This window comes from Bufo bufo, chromosome 2 (genome assembly GCF_905171765.1).
Source record: "Bufo bufo chromosome 2, aBufBuf1.1, whole genome shotgun sequence".
In the NCBI taxonomy this organism is placed as follows: domain Eukaryota; kingdom Metazoa; phylum Chordata; class Amphibia; order Anura; family Bufonidae; genus Bufo; species Bufo bufo.
This window is the reverse complement of record NC_053390.1, coordinates 251793162-251813705: the sequence shown is the minus strand read 5'-3', so window position 1 is coordinate 251813705 and position 20544 is coordinate 251793162. Positions and strand designations below refer to the sequence as shown.

At 44.4% G+C, this 20544-nt stretch overlaps 1 protein-coding gene across 1 annotated transcript in view; it reads left to right on the top strand.

Annotated features, from left to right (window-relative positions):
* The first annotated feature begins 9918 nt into the window (after window positions 1–9918).
* The window catches only part of VPREB3 (V-set pre-B cell surrogate light chain 3), a 65179-nt gene continuing 54553 nt past the window's right edge, over window positions 9919–20544 (top strand). The window contains exons 1-2 of the mRNA XM_040419671.1: window positions 9919–9964; window positions 10054–10369. Coding sequence (XP_040275605.1) covers window positions 9919–9964; window positions 10054–10369 — 362 coding nt within the window. The remainder of the gene's footprint in view (window positions 9965–10053; window positions 10370–20544) is intronic.

Sequence of the window (20544 nt, the reverse complement as noted above, 5' to 3'; positions counted from 1 at the left end):
CTCCTGCTGCCATTACAAGTGAAGCCCCTGACACTGGGCTCCCTGGTGACCTAGCGCACCATTTGCCTCGGGTGCCTACTTTCATCGGTGCTGCAGTTACATGACAAAGGAGGTGGCACCCATTCTGGATCACCCTCCTCTTCATCCCCTATAATGTCAGACCCAGGGCCAACCAGTGGTGGACTGAGCGGAACAGCAGACGTGGAGCCCCTGACTGGGCTCCGCTGTCCCCTTGCTGACTTCTGGGTCTGACTAGGTGCAGGGGTTGTGTGGCTGACACCACCCACACCAGTTGGAAGGAATGTGACTGGTGTATTGACAGGCATTACCCCCTCCTCCTCCATCCCTTCCCAAAGGTCCTGCCCATCAGGAGGACTAAACTCCAATTCAGTCTCCTGCATTGCCTCCAACAAAACATCCCTCTCAGTGTCGCTGTCATCATGTAGGAGCAGGGAAGATTCTTGGGGGCTGGGGGTTGGTCCTGCAGGAGGCGTATTGCTGCTGCTGCTCGGAGCTGGGGCAGAGGACTCTGTGGCACTGGAATGTGCCACGAGAGCCACCACTGCCTCTGTGTTTTCGGAACTAATGGGGCGGCTGCCACGCCCAAAGAAATCCTGTATCAGGCGGACGCCCCTGACACCTGCGCCCGCCTGTCCGTGGCTAGAGGAGTGGCCCCATGCTGGCAGCGGTCCAGCACCGGAACCAACTCCCCTAGTACCCCTACCACGACCACGGCTGCCTTCAAGGCCACTCATGCTGCATATAAATATATCCCCCCCTTCCAAAAAAAAATATAATAATAATAATTTTATTAAAAAGTGAATTTGGCCAAACATTATTGGTGTAGGGACGATGGGGAAAAGATGAAATGAAATATAACAAAAAAAACTGTTAAACTTAATTAAAATTTTATACACACACTAAAGAGATGCAGACACCAACTAAAAGATTTAAAAAAATGAAATGAATTTTTTTTTTTTTTTAACTAACTGAAGGAGAAAAAGCTACACTAAACACAGAAAAACTAAGGCTATAAGATTTTTTTTTTTTTTTTAAACACAAAAGACTCGGACATTTACTAAATACTAAAATACAGAGACTAAAAGACTGTTTTGTTTTTGGTTTTTTTGTTTTTTTTCACTGACAGAAGATGAAAAAGCTACACTGAACACAGAAAAACTAAGATTATCAAACTTTTTTTTAAACACAAAAGATGCAGACACTAACTAAATACTAAAACACAGTTACTAAAAGACTGTTTTTTGTTTTGTTTTTTTCACTAACAAGATGAAAAAGCTAGACGAAACACAGAAAAACTAAGACTATAAAAGGTTGTTTTTCTTTTTTTTAACACAAAAGATGCAGACACTAACTAAATACTAAAATACAGAGACTAAAAGACTGCTTTTTTAGGGTTTTTTTCACTAACAGAAGACAAAAAAGCTACACTAAACAGAAAAACCAAGACTATAAAAGTTTTTTCTTTTTTTTTTTTTAACACAAATACACAGACACTAACTAAATACTAAAACACAGAGACAAAGACACTACACTAAACGCAGAAAAACTAAGCTGTGTCAAAGCCTTCTCATTGGCTATTCAAGCTAGGCGAAGGGAGGGATAATGAGTCACCTCATGTACAGAAGAAAAAAAAACTGTGAATATTCGTTTTTACGAATATAGCGCTATATTCTACATATTCGGAAATTCTTTAAATAATGAAGAATATTCTAAATCACTACAGACTAAGATATTGCAGCCTTCTCACATTGGCCCACAAGCAAGAAGCAGGCAGGTAATGGGTTCAGATGAAAAAACAAAGACGAATATTTGTTTTTTCAAATATATATCACTATATATATATCACTATATTATAAATATTCGCGAATTCTCGAAGTGCCGATATTCACGCAAAAAATTCGTTATTCGAATATTCGTGTTAAACACTAGTCGTCTTCCCTTCTAACTTTACAGACGTGGCTGTGGTAAGCAGGACTTGGTAAGGCCCCTCAAATCTTGGTTCCAGCATTTTTCTAACGTGTTTTTTCACGAGGACCCAATCTCCTGACTGGAGTGAGTGACTTCCACGAATCTGGTTGGGATCTGGAAGGGAAGAAAACACGTGAAAATGTAGATCAGTCAACTGTTTACATAAAGCAGTCACATAATCTGTCATGCAGTCATGTTGCAGTGCAAGTTCCTTGGGGAAATATTGTCCTAACTTGGGCGCACTGCCAAACAATATCTCAAAGGGAGACAGTATATCTGATACTAGAAAGGGCAATGGGAAGAGTCTCAGGCCAGGGTCTTCCAGTTTCCTGTGCCATCTTCAACATCTTCAGCTTGAGGGTGCTATTCATTCTTTCAACTTTTCCGCTGCTTTGTGGTCTGTAGGGGTTGTTAAAAGCCAAGTGTGTCCCTAGTGCCTTCCATATTTCTTGTGCTATATCAGCTGTGAACGCAGCTCCTTGATCACTTTCTATCACCTCAGGCACCCCAAATCTGCAGACAAATTCGTTCAATAACTTTTTTGCTGTTGTTTTTGCGGTCTGATTCTTCACGGGGTAGCCTTCAGGCCATCCAGAGAACATGTCTATGACCACTAATGCGTACTGCAATCCCTGGGCAGGGGGCATTTGTATGTGGTCAATCTGAACCCTTTGAAAAGGGTACAAGGGTTTTGGTAGGCACTTCATGGGGACCTTTTCTAGTTTTCCTGGGTTACACTTTGCACACACCATGCAGCTGTTGACATACCGGGTGGTGAACATGGAGATGGCTGGGGCCAAGAAGATGGAGGATATGAGGTTATTCATGGCTTCTTTCCCGAGATGAGTAGGGCCGTGTGCCCAAGTCACAGTCATAGGGTAAAGACTTTGGGTTAGGCATATTAGATGCCCAAGCTTCCATATGTAATCATCATCTGAGTCTGGGCTCACTCCCTTTCTACCCCATTCAGCCACTTCTTCATCAGATGCTTCATTCTGTCTTTTTATGAAGAACCATTTGTCCCCATAGAGTCCTTTTGGAATTCTTTCAGAAGTTTTCTCCACCTTTCTTGGGACATGGACAGTTTCTTTGGTAGGGTGGGATCCACGTGGCATACCTGTCTTGTCTTTTTCCACTCTTGGGGGTGCTGATGTCATGATCGCCGTCTTTCTTGGCTGCCTTATCCGCTTTAGCATTCCCTTGGGTCTCTGGAGTATCCATTTTGGAATGAGCCTTAACTTTCCTGCTCAGTTTCCTGCTTGATGAGTTCCAAACAGTCGTGCGTGTCCCCAGAGTAAAATTCATAATCGGAGTAGACTTTGTCGGTGAACCTTTTGTGTATCTGTGTCTATCCCCCTTTGAGGGAAAGGAAGGAGGGAGGCGCGTTCAACACATGACATCTAGAGATTGTGACAGAATCAGGTAGGAGTAATGAACACTGCATTCTAAGGTGCAGGGCAGCCGAGAGGTGTTTTGGCTGTGTTTGTTGTAGAATGGCTGAAATATCATGCGGGGCTAGGATTTGTAGGGGGTGTCCTAGCACCACATCAGAGGTTTTGTCCAGCAGGAGATGACAAGCATTGATGGCCCATATGCAGGAAGAAGTGCTACCGCATCCAGCCGGGCGGAGTAATACCCCAATGAGCGATTGCAGCCTCCATGTTGTTGTGTGAGCACTCCTGTGGTGTGGCCTTGTCTTTCCATGACATATAATGGAAAGGGGATGTCATAATTGGGTAGGCCCAATGCAGGAGAGGAGGCTTCTGCAAGTTGAAGCTGTTTGAAACATCCCTGTGCCTCTTCTGAGAGGTAGAACGTAAGTGTGAGATGCAGACATACAGGGGTTGCATTAATATTGAGGCATTCAATATCTATGGTCTACAGTAGGAGATAAGACCCAGGAAGGCCTGAAGTTGTTTAGTGGTTGTAGGCTGAGGAATGTCTAAGATAGCCTTTTTACTTTCTTCAGTCAGGTGTTTTGCCCCCTGGCTGAGGCAATGTCCGAGGAAACCAACTTTGTTTCTGCACCACTGGACTTTGTCCAGGCTAACTTTGCACCCTTGTTGTGCTAGGAAGAGAAGTAGAGACAATGAAGCTTCAGAGCAAAGGTGAGGGGTGTCAGCGCATACTAGGAGGTCATCCACATATTGTAGGAGGACTACAGATTCATGGCCTTGCCGCCACTCATCCAGAATGGAAGACATGGCTTTGCTAAACTGGGAGGGGCTATTCTGGGCTCCCTGGGGCATCACAGTCCAAGTGTACTGGGATCCTGCATGTGTAAAGGCAAATAGATACTGACATTCAGGATGTAGTGGGACAGAGAAGAAGGCATTTGCAAGATTTATGACTGTAAAACTGGTAGCCTCAGGAGGTACAGCTGACAGAAGGATGTGGGGGTTTGGGACTATTGGGATTTCCAAGACAGTGAGCTCATTAACAGCCCATAAATCATGTACCATCCTGTAGGAGTCAGGCTGACCTTTCTTGCCCTTCTTTACTGGGAAAAGGGGTGTGTTTTGTACAGGCTGGTGGTAGGAAGTATGGCTCCCACCTTTAGGAAGACTTTGATCTGTTTAGTTACTGCATCCATTTGAGCCACGGACAGAGGGAATTGTGGTTTTCGTGGGAGAACTGCCCCAGGCTTAAGGACTACCATCACAGGCTGGACCCTTAGTCTCCATATATCTTGTGGACCAGAGGACCAAAGGGTATCCGGGATTGCCTTCATTATTTCAGGAGGGATGGGATGACTGATGGTGTCGGTGGTATCTGTATTGTGTACTATCTGCAGGGCTGCTAGCATTATAGTCTCTTCAGGCTGAAAGGGAGAGGTTAGGATTACTGTGCCATTAGGTTGGAATTGAATGTTATCTTGCATTTTCTGCTATAGATCTGCCCCAAGTAAGTTGAGTGGCCACGTGTTGGACATTACAAACTGAGACAAAACCACTGCATGATCATCATAGCAGAATTAAACATCCAATGGCTTTGTTATGACAGAGAACTGGGGTTTGCCATCAATACCGACACATTGTACTGTTATAAAATCATGGAACGAAGGATCAGTAATCTCATCACGTCAGAGCACACTTCTGGCTGCACCAGTATCCACAAGAAACGTATGGGTGTTGCCTTCTACTTGGAGCTGCACAGTAGGTGCAGGTCCACATTGAGGTGGTAACAGCGCCATGGTGTTATCTGCCCTACCGACGTGTGGATCTCGCTTGCCCATGTCCTATGCTGACTGCACCCCTTCCCCCTGTGCAGTGGCGGGGGGTGGAGACCATGGAAAGGTACGAGTCGGTATTCGACGCCCCCTTTCCTCCTGAGGGCGGCGTGGGCATTCTCTTTTAAACTGTCCATTTTGACCACACCCATAACAAACAAGTGGGGGTCTGGGGTCCTGGGGTCCCTTCCCAGTTAATGGTTCTTCTCTGCCTGCGTACATTATGTGGGATCTGGGGGCTTCTTCGATTCCCTTTGCGACTAACACTGCTCTAAATTCTGGTCTGGAAATTTTTAGAGCTTTCTGAATATGCGGTTTTAGACCGTCAGCAAAAGCACTTGAAAACTTTTTTTTCTGTATTGCATCTGTTTTACTGAACCCCAGGTCTCTGAACATTTGTTCCATTCTGTTTGCAAATTTCTTTACTGACTCTCCCTTGTCTTGTTTCATGTCTTGAATTTGAATTGCCTGATCGGCTAGGCTAGTCCTAGCCCAATTCTGTAATAATTCACAGAACTGTTCTCCAGATTGGTATGTTTTCTGGTATTCGTCATCCCTGTGGTCATGGTTGGCCAAAAGGAATCCCCTGCCTTAATTTGAGTAAGCCCAGATAGGTCCCTTCATGTGGCAGAGTGCGTTTTTCTGATTTGTTCTAATGCCCTATAGAAGGGCATGGGATGTTGTTCAGGGTCAGGGAGTGAGTTCACCAGATTAGTGGCTTGCGTAGGGTTAAAAGTCACATATCTCCCTTGCTGGTTTATTTCAGGGGGAGATCTGGGAGTCAGGATTTGTCTAGCCAGGGGATCTATTTGTCCCGCTAACCTGTTCATCACTCTATCTCTCTCTCCCACTCTGCATTTCATACTATCTCAGTTTATTCCCCCTCCCCTCCTTCTGCTGCTCTATGCTGTGTGTCAGGAGGGGGGTTGTCTTTGGAGTCTGAATTTGTAGAAAGTTTTGATTCCTCCTCCCCCTGCTTGTTCTGTTTTATCATGGCCATCATAATGGGCACAGGGAGGGGTGCAGCAGGATGGGTGATCAGCCCCCCTGGCAAGTAGTAGGTGCCATCCGGATTTAACACAGAATACAGGGGGATTATGGGCTTTAGCATTTTCCCCACTGTGTGACTGACTGAATTCTCACAGGGCTGTTTTGTCTCCTCAAATGTTATCAGAGGAGAGTCAGGGCAACTAGGAGTGGTCTGTTCACCACTTTATGATGGGGGCTGGGCAGGGCAGAGGACCGTTTGTACCGGGATGTGGATATCTACAGGTTGGGGCTGCATTGTCACAGAGGTCCTCCCACTTCTGAGGGGGTGGGGTCGGGAAGCACCACAAGCAAGACAAGTAACACAGGAGTCAGAATTTTGTTGACCGCAGACCTTACAGGTCCATCCCCTGGCCCCCTGCCCCTCCATTTCCATGGTGGTCGGTGGCCTATGAGGGCGTTGGACAGCCGGGACAGATTTATCTGCGACATTCTAGGGTGGAGGCTAGCACCCCCCCACCACCACCACCGTGTACAGATACACTTTTTGATCTTTATCCCATCTTTCTGCCCCCCCTGTAGCCCTTAATCACTTACACTGTCTCAAAACACGTTTCCACAATTCAACATCTAGTTCTCCATTTGCATCACATCCTGCGATTTTCATTAACTTCTTGTAATTCTTCACATACTTGTTTCCTTCTTCATGGGCTACTAAATGGGGGGCGGTATATTCACTGCCTTGCAAAGACTGAGACTGTCCCATCTCACTATGATTCAGACAAACCAAACCAAACAAACACACAGACTCATAGGACGTCCCCCTCCCTCTGACTGAGAAACGAGTTTACCTTTCTCTGGTGAGACCATGCTCAAGACTGGCTCTCCGCGTCCTGTCTGCCAAATCCTGGATCTACTATACTCCGTTCCTCTCTCCAATATCAGATCAGGCGGATATTTTCTACCTCCGCAACACTGGGGTTCCTCTGCACCTCTCTCTGATATCAGATCAGCCGGTCTTAGTGATCCTCTCTCTCAGTGTCTGACGGGCTCTCCACGTCTGGTCTGCCAGGTCAGCACTCCCCGTTCTCATCAGGAAGTTACAGTATGTTATCGTGTTCTCAAGTCAGGAGGAGTACACTACACAACGTTACATATAATTTCACAACACAGCGATCCTCTCCTCACTTCTCATACCGAGGTTCTAGGAGCCAGAATTTTCAACATCAGCCAAGTTAACCAAGATGTAACATCATCCAGCAGACTCAACTGCAGCCACATTACGAAAACAATGCAACTTAGAGGCAGGCCAGATAAACAAGTTTTCTTACCTTCTCTTTGGGACCGCAGTTCCCCTCCTCCAGTGCGTTCGTCAAATTCCTGGGGTTGCTTTAGGTCAGCTATCGGTGTTACGGGAGGCTGATATTGCATTCTTTCTGGCCCCATGTTGGGTGCCATCTGATATAGTCACCCTTAAACAGTGTAATTAGGGTTTGCTCTGTTGCTCCAAATTAGAATGGTATTTCTGGTATATGTGCATGCACAGAAAGAAATCACACTGACTCAAGTAGGGTCAAAGTAACTTCTCTACTTTATTGCGGAACAGCTGACATTATATAGGGCAGCAAATATAGAAGAGGAAGAAGCGGGGGATGTAGGGTGGCGTATATCTTCTCTATTGGCTAAAAACTCTGCCTAGATACATCTATCTATTTTCTGCCACATCTGTGTGCAAGAGGTAGCCCCCCCCCCCCCCCCCCCCTTCTAGACGGGTGAAGCTGTTAGCCTTTGTTTCTTTGTTTGCTTGAAGCTGCTTGCTTGAGATGAACAGAAGCTGTAGCCGGATATGGGAGCCATTTTGTCTGTGGAAGCCATCTTGTTCTGTTCTTTTTAAGCAGAAGCTGAGTAAGGGAAACTGAATGATATTCATTTCTCTATCAATAGCTTTCCCATATACTCTGCCACCTGCTGGTGAACCAGGCATATTACATGAACAAAACAGTTGCATAACAGTAATATCAATGCACACTTGTTAAGAATCTGAAATTAAATACACAGATGACATAGGCATTAGCAGTAAAAGACAGTAGCGAAGTGAAAGAATAGTAACACCACCCCGGGGTGTTACACAAGTAGCTTTGAGGCATATGGGAGAAGTGATATGGGGTGGTAACTGGTGTAGGAAGGCCACAAGGGGCCGTCATTGATGGAAGGTATGTCACCGAGATTCCTGGCCTCGGTGAGGTAAGAGCTGGTAATTTTAAGAGTGTATGGCTGTAAAGCAGATCTGGGCCCGCTCTTACTGGGAGTAGCCAAAGTGCTGGGTGGGTGGCTTCTCCCCATGCTCCAGGCTGGGTCTTTTTGGCCTATATAAAAAACCCAGCCAGAAATCTCAGCTGGGTGTGGTTTATCCTCCATCTGACAGAGAAGCTGGGGAGTCTCTTTGTTTTGGGACCTATGAAGTTGTGCCGTGCTAAAGGGCTGAGAGATGCATGCCGGGAAACAGGCCCCTAAAGCCTGCTGTGGACTGCGGGTGGAAAACTGCTAACCAGGTGAAAATTCTGTTCTATGGACATTGCATGGTGTGAACAAACACTAAGACTGTGAACGGTCATTTTTGTTTTTCCTTATGTGTGAATAAACACCAAACTGTTTAGAGGGAGTCTGTCACCTCCATATGGCCATATACAGTGCTTACATGGCTCTGTAGCACACCTATACAGGATTGTAATGGTACCTTTGCCTGCCCTCCAAGTCTCTTGCCTCATCGATAGGTCGACTTGGAGGGCGGGCAAAGGCAGAGACTGGGGAGGAGTAAAGTGAAAAGAAGGCAGAGCAGCCTGGGCACCTACACACTGAACGCCGCCCCTGGGCACTTGCCAGTGCTCATTTGCATATGAATTAAACTTCGTTTTTCCTGCTGGTGCAAGTCTAAAGAAAAGAACAAAGGTACCGTTACAATCCTGTATAGGTGTGCTACAGAGCCATGTAAGCACTGTATATGGCCATATGGAGGTGACAGACTCCCTTTAAGTTAAAGACTTTGTGATTGCCTCTATACTGCGTCCGCTAGCCTGTCTACCAGAGCAAAACTCCACACTGGACAAAGAAGATGGGTAAAGGAAAGGCAGTATCAAATGATTAGAAGGTGCAACTGCAAAGATCAAGCTCTCAAATGGCTAAGTGAACAAAAAAAATTTAAAAAAAGTTACAGCTCCAGAAATGCAGGGAGTAAAAAAAAAAAGAAAAAAAAAATGGAAAATGGCTACATCAGGAAGATGATAATTGGGAGGTGTTTCAATTTTATGGCAGCTGAGCTGTAGAAAACAATATGGCAGTACACAGAGAAGGGAGCTGTGCTTCTGGTTGTACTCTCTGTGTTAGTCCTGGGGACAGCAGTTACTGAAAACTATTGATAGGTGGGGGTGTCCGGCGTCGGACCCCCATCATTCTGATACTGATGACCTGCCCTGAGGATAGTTCATCAATATTTAGAGCCCAGAAAACCTCTGTAAATGCTGTATGAATTCCATTCTGAGGGTCAGAAGACGGCATGTATACAGCTTTATGCCCTGTACATTATAGAGGTGGAGTTCTACCTGGTCACAGTATGTAGTCTCCTATCAGATGACATCACATTTACATACATATACTATATAATAGAGCAGTAGAGCCATACACCGCAGAGATCTCAGGCTGACTTCACAAGCAACATGTCCTGGGCGGCCTTTTTCATCACTATTGTCTATATTAGCACATGTAAGATGGGATCTGATGGGAAAAGGACTTTTCATTTATGACTGACTCTCACTTTATTCTGTGTTGTGACATTTCTTCCTGTATTTCAGATTGTGCTGCACAGATCACATTGACACAGTCACCTTCTGAATCCGTGTCTCCTGGGAGTACAGTGAAAATCCCCTGTACGGCTAGTGGAATCACCATAAGTGATCGCTATGTTTCCTGGTATCAGCAGAAGGAAGGGAATAGTCCTCGATATCTTCTGTACTATTATGATGACAGCGACAAACACCAAGGAACAGGAGTCCCTGATCGGTTTTCTGGGTCTAAAGACAACTCAAAAAACGCTGGCTATTTAACCATCAGAGGGGCTTTGACAGAGGATGAGGCAGATTACTACTGTGCGGTGTGGGACTCTAACGCACACAGTGATACCTGACTATAGAGAAGTGAAACAATAATCTCATCAATGTGTCATTTCATAAGGGAACAATGTTCCTCCAGGGAAACCATAAAAACAGCTCAGACTTATAATTTATCAAATGTAAAAAGAGAAAATCATTAGTTATAAGGAATCCCTCATACAAAGAAGGATAGCGACCAGCAGAATGGTGGTAGAAAAAAATAAACTAAAAAGACGCAGACTTGGAGAAAATAGTAAGCAAATGGGGAATAGCAGATAGAGGTGCTAATTTTTATATCAGAATTTATTCAGAGTGAAGTTTATAGGTCTGTGAAAAACCACTGACTGTTTTAACGTGCATTTGATGATTTGAGAATGAATATGCTTACACAGTCTAAGTGAATAAATATATTTAATAAGTGTGGTTAAATATAAGGCAATACAGACAAATTACACACAGAAAAAATAATAATCACATGGCCTGCCCGATACAATATGGAGGGGACTCCATGTCCGCCATGTCATAGCACATGGCCGACGTGCCATGGTCATACAAGAGATAGGAATAGAATTTCAATCACATCCTACCCGAATGCTTTCTTCAATGGAGTGCCAGTTACCTATCTGTGTGCAGCCAAGTTTATACCCTTTCAGCCCCTCCTCCCAAAGATGTCCAGTGTGCAGCAGTTATCGCCGAGGAATATGAGGGGTTGTGTATGTACCTAATTCACTATGTTACAAGGAATGTCATTATACGGAATATTAACCCCTTCAGGACCCTGACATTTTTGACCTTCAGGACCAGGCCATTTTTTGCAAAATCTGACATGTGTCACTTTATGTGGTGATAACTTTAAAACGCTTTTACTTATCCAGGCCATTCTGAGATTGCTTTCTCGTCACATATTGTACTTCATGACAGTGGTAAAATTGAGTTAAAATATTTCATTTTTATTTATATAAAAATACCAAATTTACCATGTTTGGATCATTCTGTAAATAATATTTTCTTTTTTTGGGACGTTAGAAGGCTTAGAAGTTTAGAAGCAAATCTTAAAATTTTAAAGAAAATTTCCAAAACCCAATTTTTAAGGACCAGTTCAGGTCTGAAGTCACTTTGTGGGGCTTACATAATAGAAACCACCCATAAATGGCCCAATTTTAGAAACTAGACCCCTCAAGGTATTCAAAACAGATTTTACAAACTTTGTTAACCCTTTAGGTGTAAGTGGTACCTTGGAACCGAATCAGAGTTTGGGAAATGTTTTTTTTACAGTAGAAATTGATTTATGAAGTTATTATACAAGACTTCATGAAGTAAACGCTTCGGCTCATCGGAGCCAATACATTCTAATACTGTACGGAGCTCCTGCTCTGTACTGTATTAGAACAAAGTTTTATACGAATCGACTTCGGATGTTTCATCCAAAGTCGATTCGCTGATCCCTAAATACAACCTGTATTTTAATGCATTGGCTGTCAGCTTTTATGCTGACAGCCTGCCTGTGAGACCCAGCCTAAGGGCTGGATCACACAGGCTTCCGTAGAAGGCAAGCTCCGATGCCTATGGAAGGCATTGGGCTTGCCTTCTCTGCCATCGGGTCCCCTTGACTGCAGCGCGGGGACTCGATGGGGAAGCGGAGGGCACCCGTACCCTCTACAAACTCTCTGCATGCCGTGGTCAGCTTTGACCATGGCATACAAGGGGTTAACACGCCGGCATCAGTGTTTTCACTGATGCCGGCGTATGCAGCAGGGGCCCGACTGTCAGTGACTGCCGGGTCCATGCCGCTGATCGGTACATGTACATGTAGGGCGCTGGTCCTTAAAGGGTTTCTGTCATGAGAAATAACGTTATGTAGCTGACTGACATTAGCGATGTGCTAATGTCAGCAGTACATAACAGTGTGCTTTATAACTCCCTGCCTGCCGCCGTTCCCTCAAAATGAAGACTTTTATAATATGCTAATGAGCCTCTAGGTGCTATTAGGGCAATGCTTCAGCACCTAGAGGCTCCGTCTACGCACCCTTTGGCACGCCCAGGTCTAGTTGATTGACTTTCGAGTTCTCCTCATCGTCGTGTAAATCCCGCGACAGCGCCGTCCAGTTTAGTATTTAGGAAAGAAAGCTGGCAGCAGGAGTGCGTCCTTCACTCACTGCGCCTGCGCCGAATAGTAAACGGAGGGCGCAGGCGTGGGATTTACGGGACACTGAGGAGAACTCGAAAGTCAATCAACTGGACCTGGGCGTGCCAAAGGGTGCATAGACCGAGCCTCTAGGTGCTAAAGCACCGCCCTAATAGCACCTAGAGGCTCATTAGCATATTATACAAGTCTTTATTTTCAGGGAACGGCGGCAGGCAGGGAGTTATAAAGCATACTGTTATGTACTGCTAACATTAGCACATCACTAATGTCAGTCAGCTACATAACGTTATTTCTCATGACAGAAACCCTTTAAGTCACGTACACCAGCACCGTACATGTCCTTAAGGGGATAAAAGGGACAGAACCAATCAGTACTTAAAAATACTCTAACAACACATTCTACCTCTGGTTCTTCCACTTTAATCAATGTTCATGTATCCCAAAATATAGTAACCAATATCATTGTTGGAAAAGCAGGATTAGATATGATGGCCCGCCATGTTGTCTAAGGCTACTTTCACACCTGGATTCAGTGCGGACTCATTTTGTATTGCACAGACTGATCCGCACCGATAATGCAAACGCTTTTATCCATTCAGAACGGATCCGTTTGCATTATTCTTTCAAAAAAAAGTCTAAGTCAAAACGAATCCGTCCTGACTTACATTGAAAGCCAATGGGGGACGGATCCGTTTTCAATTGCACCATATTGTGTCAGTGAAAACGGATCCGTCCCTATTGACTTTACATTGTAAGTCAGGACGGATCGGTTTGGCTCCGCATCGTCAGGCGGACATCAAAACGCTGCAAGCAGCGTTTTGGTGTCCGCCTCCAGAGTGGAATGGAGGCTGATCGGAGGCAAACTGATGCATTCTGAGTGGATCCTTATCCATTCAGAATGTTCATGCCCCCCAGAGCGTTTCGCTTGGGGGACACATGGGGGCAATGACACCATTATTATGTGTTTTTGTATGGTTTTGCTGGTTTTTCTATCTCCCCCCCCTCCTTTTTCTTGTTTTCCCGCTCTTTTATTTCAGGTTTTTATGAAAGGGTTAAGTCCTGTCAGAATCAGCTGGTTTTATCCGGTCTCACCTGAGCCTTGGATGTCAAGCAGTGATCCTCTCTGATTGGTGCAGCTGGTTGCTGGGGGAGATTTCTGGACAGCTGATTGGTTTTGGATGTCAGCGGCGGGAAAGTTTAGTCCTTAAAAAGAGGGTCAGTTTTATCAAGACCGGATCGTCTCCCCGCCCTCCCTCCCTATTCTTATGCTCATGTCGCTTTGCTTTATTAGAGGGGCTGTATCACTCAGCTATTGCTGAGTGGATTTCGGTAATTATTGGAATTTTTAATGGTTATTTATTTATGAATTTGAAGTTTTAATTATTTATTAATTTATTTACCCTTAATCAAGCATTGCGGCCATTTTTATTCCACCACAAAGTTGTCATGTCATTATTTTTAGTATTTATTTAGGTTAAGTTAAGTCAGAAATAGGTCATTTGCCTCCATGCATTTGGGGTGAACTGATCCGTTTTGGGACGCTTGTGAGAGCCCTGAACGGATCTCACAAGCGGACCCAGAAACGCCAGTGTGAAAGTAGCCTTAGTCAGACATCTTCTATTTCTATCTTAAAGCTTAGCTAAAGAGTTACCTTGAATACTGATATACTCTTGCTAAGAAAATATAGGTCCTTAGGTGAACAATTAAAGCATATGTTCTCTGTTTAGGACTAGCGAGTAATGAGATCATGAAGTCTTAGTGACATATTTATGTCCTCCATAGCTTCTTTTAGATACTTGGTTAGTGGACACTTGTCAGCTTCTTTAGTTTGTGGCAAACAAACATTTTCAAGAATAATGGAATCACAGGATGATGGATCAAAGGTTAAAAATGAATTAGATATTCATTCTCATACGTGTTAGAGTTTTTTTAGCCAATTAACTATCATGAAGTATAAAGAGGCATAACTGTTCCTTATGCATACTGATGTTGGAGGTGCAACATGTACGTCAATGGTCATGAATAGTAAAGCATTTGCGAGGTCACATGTTATGTATAATAATGATGTACTGATGTAGTTTAGGTGTGTCACCATTCACTCCTATGAAGTGCGATACACTGCGTCAAACCTGAATTATAATACTAAATATTCCTTTGTTCTCTGGGGTATAAAAAAAAGCGTATTTGGGGACATAAACACACACAGCGCTGCCATTTTTCTACTGCTGCTTCACACTTCCATCTACCTCATGTCATATTCTCATATTCTGCCTGACTTTTATATTTATTTCAGTGCTGTCTTGCTGCTCTTGTCTCTGAATAAACAAAAGAATCTTCTCCAGAAGAAGTCATCTCAAGAAGTTTTGTATTGCTGCGGCCAATTTCCAACAATCATGACCTTTTTTCTGTAATATAATATAAACCCTAGACAGAAAACCACTTTGGAGCCATTGGATTAAAAAAATTAATAATAATTCATAAAAACTGTGTGTTGGACTAACAAGAAATGTCTTTTACAGAGTCTGAAGTGTACTCTGCTCAGCACTCGCAGGATAAACATAAAATGCCTTTTTTTCATCTCGGGACATAAACAAGTTAAAAACATTGTGCCAACCGGTTTGGGCAGAGGAACCTTTGAGCATAATACATAAAACATAAAATGGGTTTAAATTCAGAAAAGCAAGTCATGCATGACGAACAACACTTTGGAAAATCTGGCATAGAACAATGGACTGTGCCTATAAAGAATAAGCAAGAAAGCATAGAAATACATGAAAAACACAAATGGTTTTAAGTAACATAAAGTAACCAGACACCAATAACAAATAATCATGGAAAATAATGACATAATTAATACAAATAAGCGAATCCTTTTTAAGGTTTAAGCCATTTGGATAATGGCTGCCCATAGTCAGCATTCAAAAGGGTTCATGTCTGAGGAGAACCCTCCTCCAATCCCTTCCTCGTTTGGATATTGCATATTGCATATTCCGGCCGGAGTTTCGATGGGGCCACTAATTCGTTGAGTCTCAGGGTGCCGAATAATGCTAAACAAAAACTAGCCCGAAATAACGCTGCTTCCAAAGAGGTAGGGCAAATTGCATCAGTCGCTCCGAGTAGGTGCACAGTAACGAGTAGGACATACTCCTTACGCCAGCCTTGTATGACCTACCAGACTAGAAAATGCCTGGTGACACCTGTCCAGCCATTAAGACGGAAATTAAAGCTGTCGCCAGCCATGCGGCGCTGGGCCACCACTGCAGAAACCCCGTGGTCACGTAGCCAAAGTAGATAAGCTAGCATTACAGATAAGGACTCCTCAGTATAAACCAACACCTGTTTATCAACAACTAACGACCACCATTCTGCCCACACCTTACCGTGACCTAGCCAGGTGGCTGGTGCAACCAAAGCCTGGACCAAAGATATCAACTGCTGGTCACCAGATCCCACAGGTGGGGCGGACATGGGCAGCCCTCCATCTCCGCGCCCGGCAACAATTCTCAAAACTTCTGCAACTGGAAACAAGAGAGAGCATCAGCAATGGTATTATGTGAACCAGGGACATGACGAGCCCGAAACCAGATGTTAAGTTCCAGGCGAACGACGTGAAACCAGCGGCAAGGGGGCGTTCGCCGGCGCATGCGCAGTAGTTAAAGCGATGCTGTGCCCACAATGGGCATCGCAGTGCGCATGCCCCGGCCCGGCGAGGCAGTGCGCAGGTGCGGGATCTCAGCCGGACCGAAGGATGACGAAATGGAATAGAAGGGCGGGCAGAGGCTGGGGCGGGGAAACAAAGGCAGAGTAGCCTGGGCACCTACACACTGAACGCCGCCCCTGGGCACTTGCCAGTGCTAATTTGCATATGAATTAAACTTCGTATTTCCAGCTTCTGCAAGTGTAAAAAAAAAGACAAAGGTACCATAACATTCATGTATAGATGTGCTATAGGACAATGTAAGCACTGTATATAGCCATATGGAGGTGACAGACTCCCTTTAAGCGCCACGGGGGTGCCTGTGAGAATGGTGTTCCCCGCAGCAGGTGCCTGAGCAGGACTAGGAGATACAAGGGGCACGGAGGGAGCCTGCAGCCCATCCAATAGGCAGGACAGAAACCCTTCACCCTCAGCCTGCACCCAGGAAAGGAGGACAGCCACCAACTTCTCCTCAGCCATACCTGCAGGATAAAGCAGCCGTTCCCCAGATTTGCTCCTCTTTTAACACTTCACAGGAAAGGGGCTGGAGGAGACCAGGGGAGAAAGCATTCCTGCCTTATTTTGAAGGAGGGGGGAAGGAAGGACCACACCACTTGCAGCTACAGGACACTGTACACTCCGTCCACTAACGCCTCCTCATCTGATGGCTACATCTGCTCCGGCAGGCTGGCTGCTCTATTAACCCTTTCCACACTCAAACTTAGGAAGTCTCTGCAGTCAAAGACCCCCTCCTTTTGCAGTCCGGTGTCTATCAAAAAAAAAAAATCTATGGCTCCTGAAAAGCAGGGAGTAAAAAAACAAAAAAAAAAACTTTGAAAAAAAAAACTGAAAATGGCTGCATTAGGAAAGTGGGCAGGGTTTTCCACTTGAATGGGAGGTAAGCTGTAGTAGCTTAGCATGGCAGTACACAGAGAACGGATAATGTGTGTTAGTCCTGGGGACAGCACTTGCTGAAAACTATTGATGGGTGGGGGTGTCAGGCGTCGGACCCCCATCATTCTGATACTGATGACCTGCCCTGAGGATAGTTCATCAATATCTGGAGCCCAGAAAACCTCTGTAAATGCTGTATGAATTCCATTCTGAGGGTCAGAAGACGGCATGTATACAGCTTTATGCCCTGTACATTATAGAGGTGGAGTTCTACCTGGTCACAGTATGTAGTCTCCTATCAGATGACATCACATTTACATACAGTGGGGGAAATAATTATTTGACCCCTCACTGATTTTGTAAGTTTGTCCAATGACAAAGAAATGAAAAGTCTCAGAACAGTATCATTTCAATGGTAGGTTTATTGTAACAGTGGCAGATAGCACATCAAAAGGAAAATCGAAAAAATAACTTTAAATAAAAGATAGCAACTGATTTGCATTTCATTGAGTGAAATAAGTATTTGAACCCTCTAACAAAAAAAGACTTAATACTTGGTGGAAAAACCCTGGTTTGCAAGCACAGAGGTCAAACGTTTCTTGTAATTGATGACCAAGTTTGCGCACATTTTAGGAGGAATGTTGGTCCACTCCTCTTTGCAGATCATCTCTAAATCCCTAAGGTTTCGAGGCTGTCTCTGTGCAACTCTGAGCTTGAGCTCCCTCCATAGGTTTTCGATTGGATTAAGGTCCGGAGACTGACTAGGCCACTCCATGACCTTAATGTGCTTCTTCTTGAGCCACTCCTTTGTTGCCTTTGCTGTATGTTTTGGGTCATTGTCGTGCTGGAACACCCATCCACGACCCATTTTCAGTTTCCTGGCAGAGGGAAGGAGGTTGTCGCTCAGGATTTCACGATACATGGCTCCGTCCATTTTCCCGTTTATGCGAATAAGTTGTCCTGTGCCCTTAGCAGAAAAACACCCCCAAAGCAAAATGTTTCCACCCCCATGCTTGACGGTGGGGACGGTGTTTTGGGGGTCATAGGCAGCATTTTTCTTCCTCCAAACACAGCGAGTTGAGTTAATGCCAAAGAGCTCTATTTTGGTCTCATCAGACCACAGCACCTTCTCCCAGTCACTCTCTGAATCATTCAGGTGTTCATTGGCAAACTTCAGACGGGCCTGCACATGTGCCTTCCTGAGCAGGGGGACCTTGCGAGCCCTGCAGGATTTTAATCCATTGCGGTGTAATGTGTTTCCAATGGTTTTCTTGGTGACTGTGGTCCCTGCTAATTTGAGGTCATTAACTAACTCCTCCCGTGTAGTTCTAGGATGCTTTTTCACCTTTCTCAGAACCATTGACACCCCACGAGGTGAGATCTTGTGTGGAGCCCCAGAGCGAGGTCGATTGATGGTCATTTTGTGCTCCTTCCATTTTCGAACAATCGCACCAACAGTTGTCACCTTCTCTCCCAGCTTCTTGCTAATGGTTTTGTAGCCCATTCCAGCCTTGTGCAGGTCTACAATTTTGTCTCTGACATCCTTGGACAGCTCTTTGGTCTTTCCCATGTTGGAGAGTTTGGAGTCTGCTTGATTGATTGATTCTGTGGACAGGTGTCTTTTATACAGGTGACTAGTTAAGACAGGTGTCCTTAATGAGGGTGACTAATTGAGTAGAAGTGTCTAACCACTCTGTGGGAGCCAGAACTCTTAATGGTTGGTAGGGGTTCAAATACTTATTTCACTCAATGAAATGCAAATCAGTTGCTATCTTTTATTTAAAGTTATTTTTTCGATTTTCCTTTTGATGTGCTATCTGCCACTGTTACAATAAACCTACCATTGAAATGATACTGTTCTGAGACTTTTCATTTCTTTGTCATTGGACAAACTTACAAAATCAGTGAGGGGTCAAATAATTATTTCCCCCACTGTACATACACTGCGTGCAGAATTATTAGGCAAATGAGTATTTTGACCACATCATCCTCTTTATGCATGTTGTCTTACTCCAAGCTGTATAGGCTCGAAAGCCTACTACCAATTAAGCATATTAGGTGATGTGCATCTCTGTAATGAGAAGGGGTGTGGTCTAATGACATCAACACCCTATATTAGGTGTGCATAATTATTAGGTGACTTCCTTTCCTTTGGCAAAATGGGTCAAAAGAAGGACTTGACAGGCTCAGAAAAGTCAAAAATAGTGAGATATCTTGCAGAGGGATGCAGCACTCTTAAAATTGCAAAGCTTCTGAAGCGTGATCATCGAACAATCAAGCGTTTCATTCAAAATAGTCAACAGGGTCGCAAGAAGCGTGTGGAAAAACCAAGGCGCAAAATAACTGCCCATGAACTGAGAAAAGTCAAGCGTGCAGCTGCCAAGATGCCACTTGCCACCAGTTTGGGCATATTTCAGAGCTGCAACATCACTGGAGTGCCCAAAAGCACAAGGTGTGCAATACTCAGAGACATGGCCAAGGTAAGAAAGGCTGAAAGACGACCACCACTGAACAAGACACACAAGCTGAAACGTCAAGACTGGGCCAAGAAATATCTCAAGACTGATTTTTCTAAGGTTTTATGGACTGATGAAATGAGAGTGAGTCTTGATGGGCCCGTGGCGGGATTGGTAAAGGGCAGAGAGCTCCAGTCCGACTCAGACGCCAGCAAGGTGGAGGTGGAGTACTGGTTTGGGCTGGTATCATCAAAGATGAGCCTGTGGGGCCTTTTCGGGTTGAGGATGGAGTCAAGCTCAACTCCCAGTCCTACTGCCAGTTTCTGGAAGACACCTTCTTCAAGCAGTGGTACAGGAAGAAGTCTGCATCCTTCAAGAAAAACATGATTTTCATGCAGGACAATGCTCCATCACACGCGTCCAAGTACTCCACAGTGTGGCTGGCAAGAAAGGGTATAAAAGAAGAAAATCTAATGACATGGCCTCCTTGTTCACCTGATCTGAACCCCATTGAGAACCTGTGGTCCATCATCAAATGTGAGATTTACAAGGAGGGAAAACAGTACACCTCTCTGAACAGTGTCTGGGAGGCTGTGGTTGCTGCTGCACGCAATGTTGATGGTGAACAGATCAAAACACTGACAGAATCCATGGATGGCAGGCTTTTGAGTGTCCTTGCAAAGAAAGGTGGCTATATTGGTCACTGATTTGTTTTTGTTTTGTTTTTGAATGTCAGAAATGTATATTTGTGAATGTTGAGATGTTATATTGGTTTCACTGGTAAAAATAAATAATTGAAATGGGTATATATTTGTTTTTTGTTAAGTTGCCTAATAATTATGCACAGTAATAGTCACCTGCACACACAGATATCCCCCTAAAATAGCTAAAACTAAAAACAAACTAAAAACTACTTCCAAAAATATTCAGCTTTGATATTAATGAGTTTTTTGGGTTCATTGAGAACATGGTTGTTGTTCAATAATAAAATTAATCCTCAA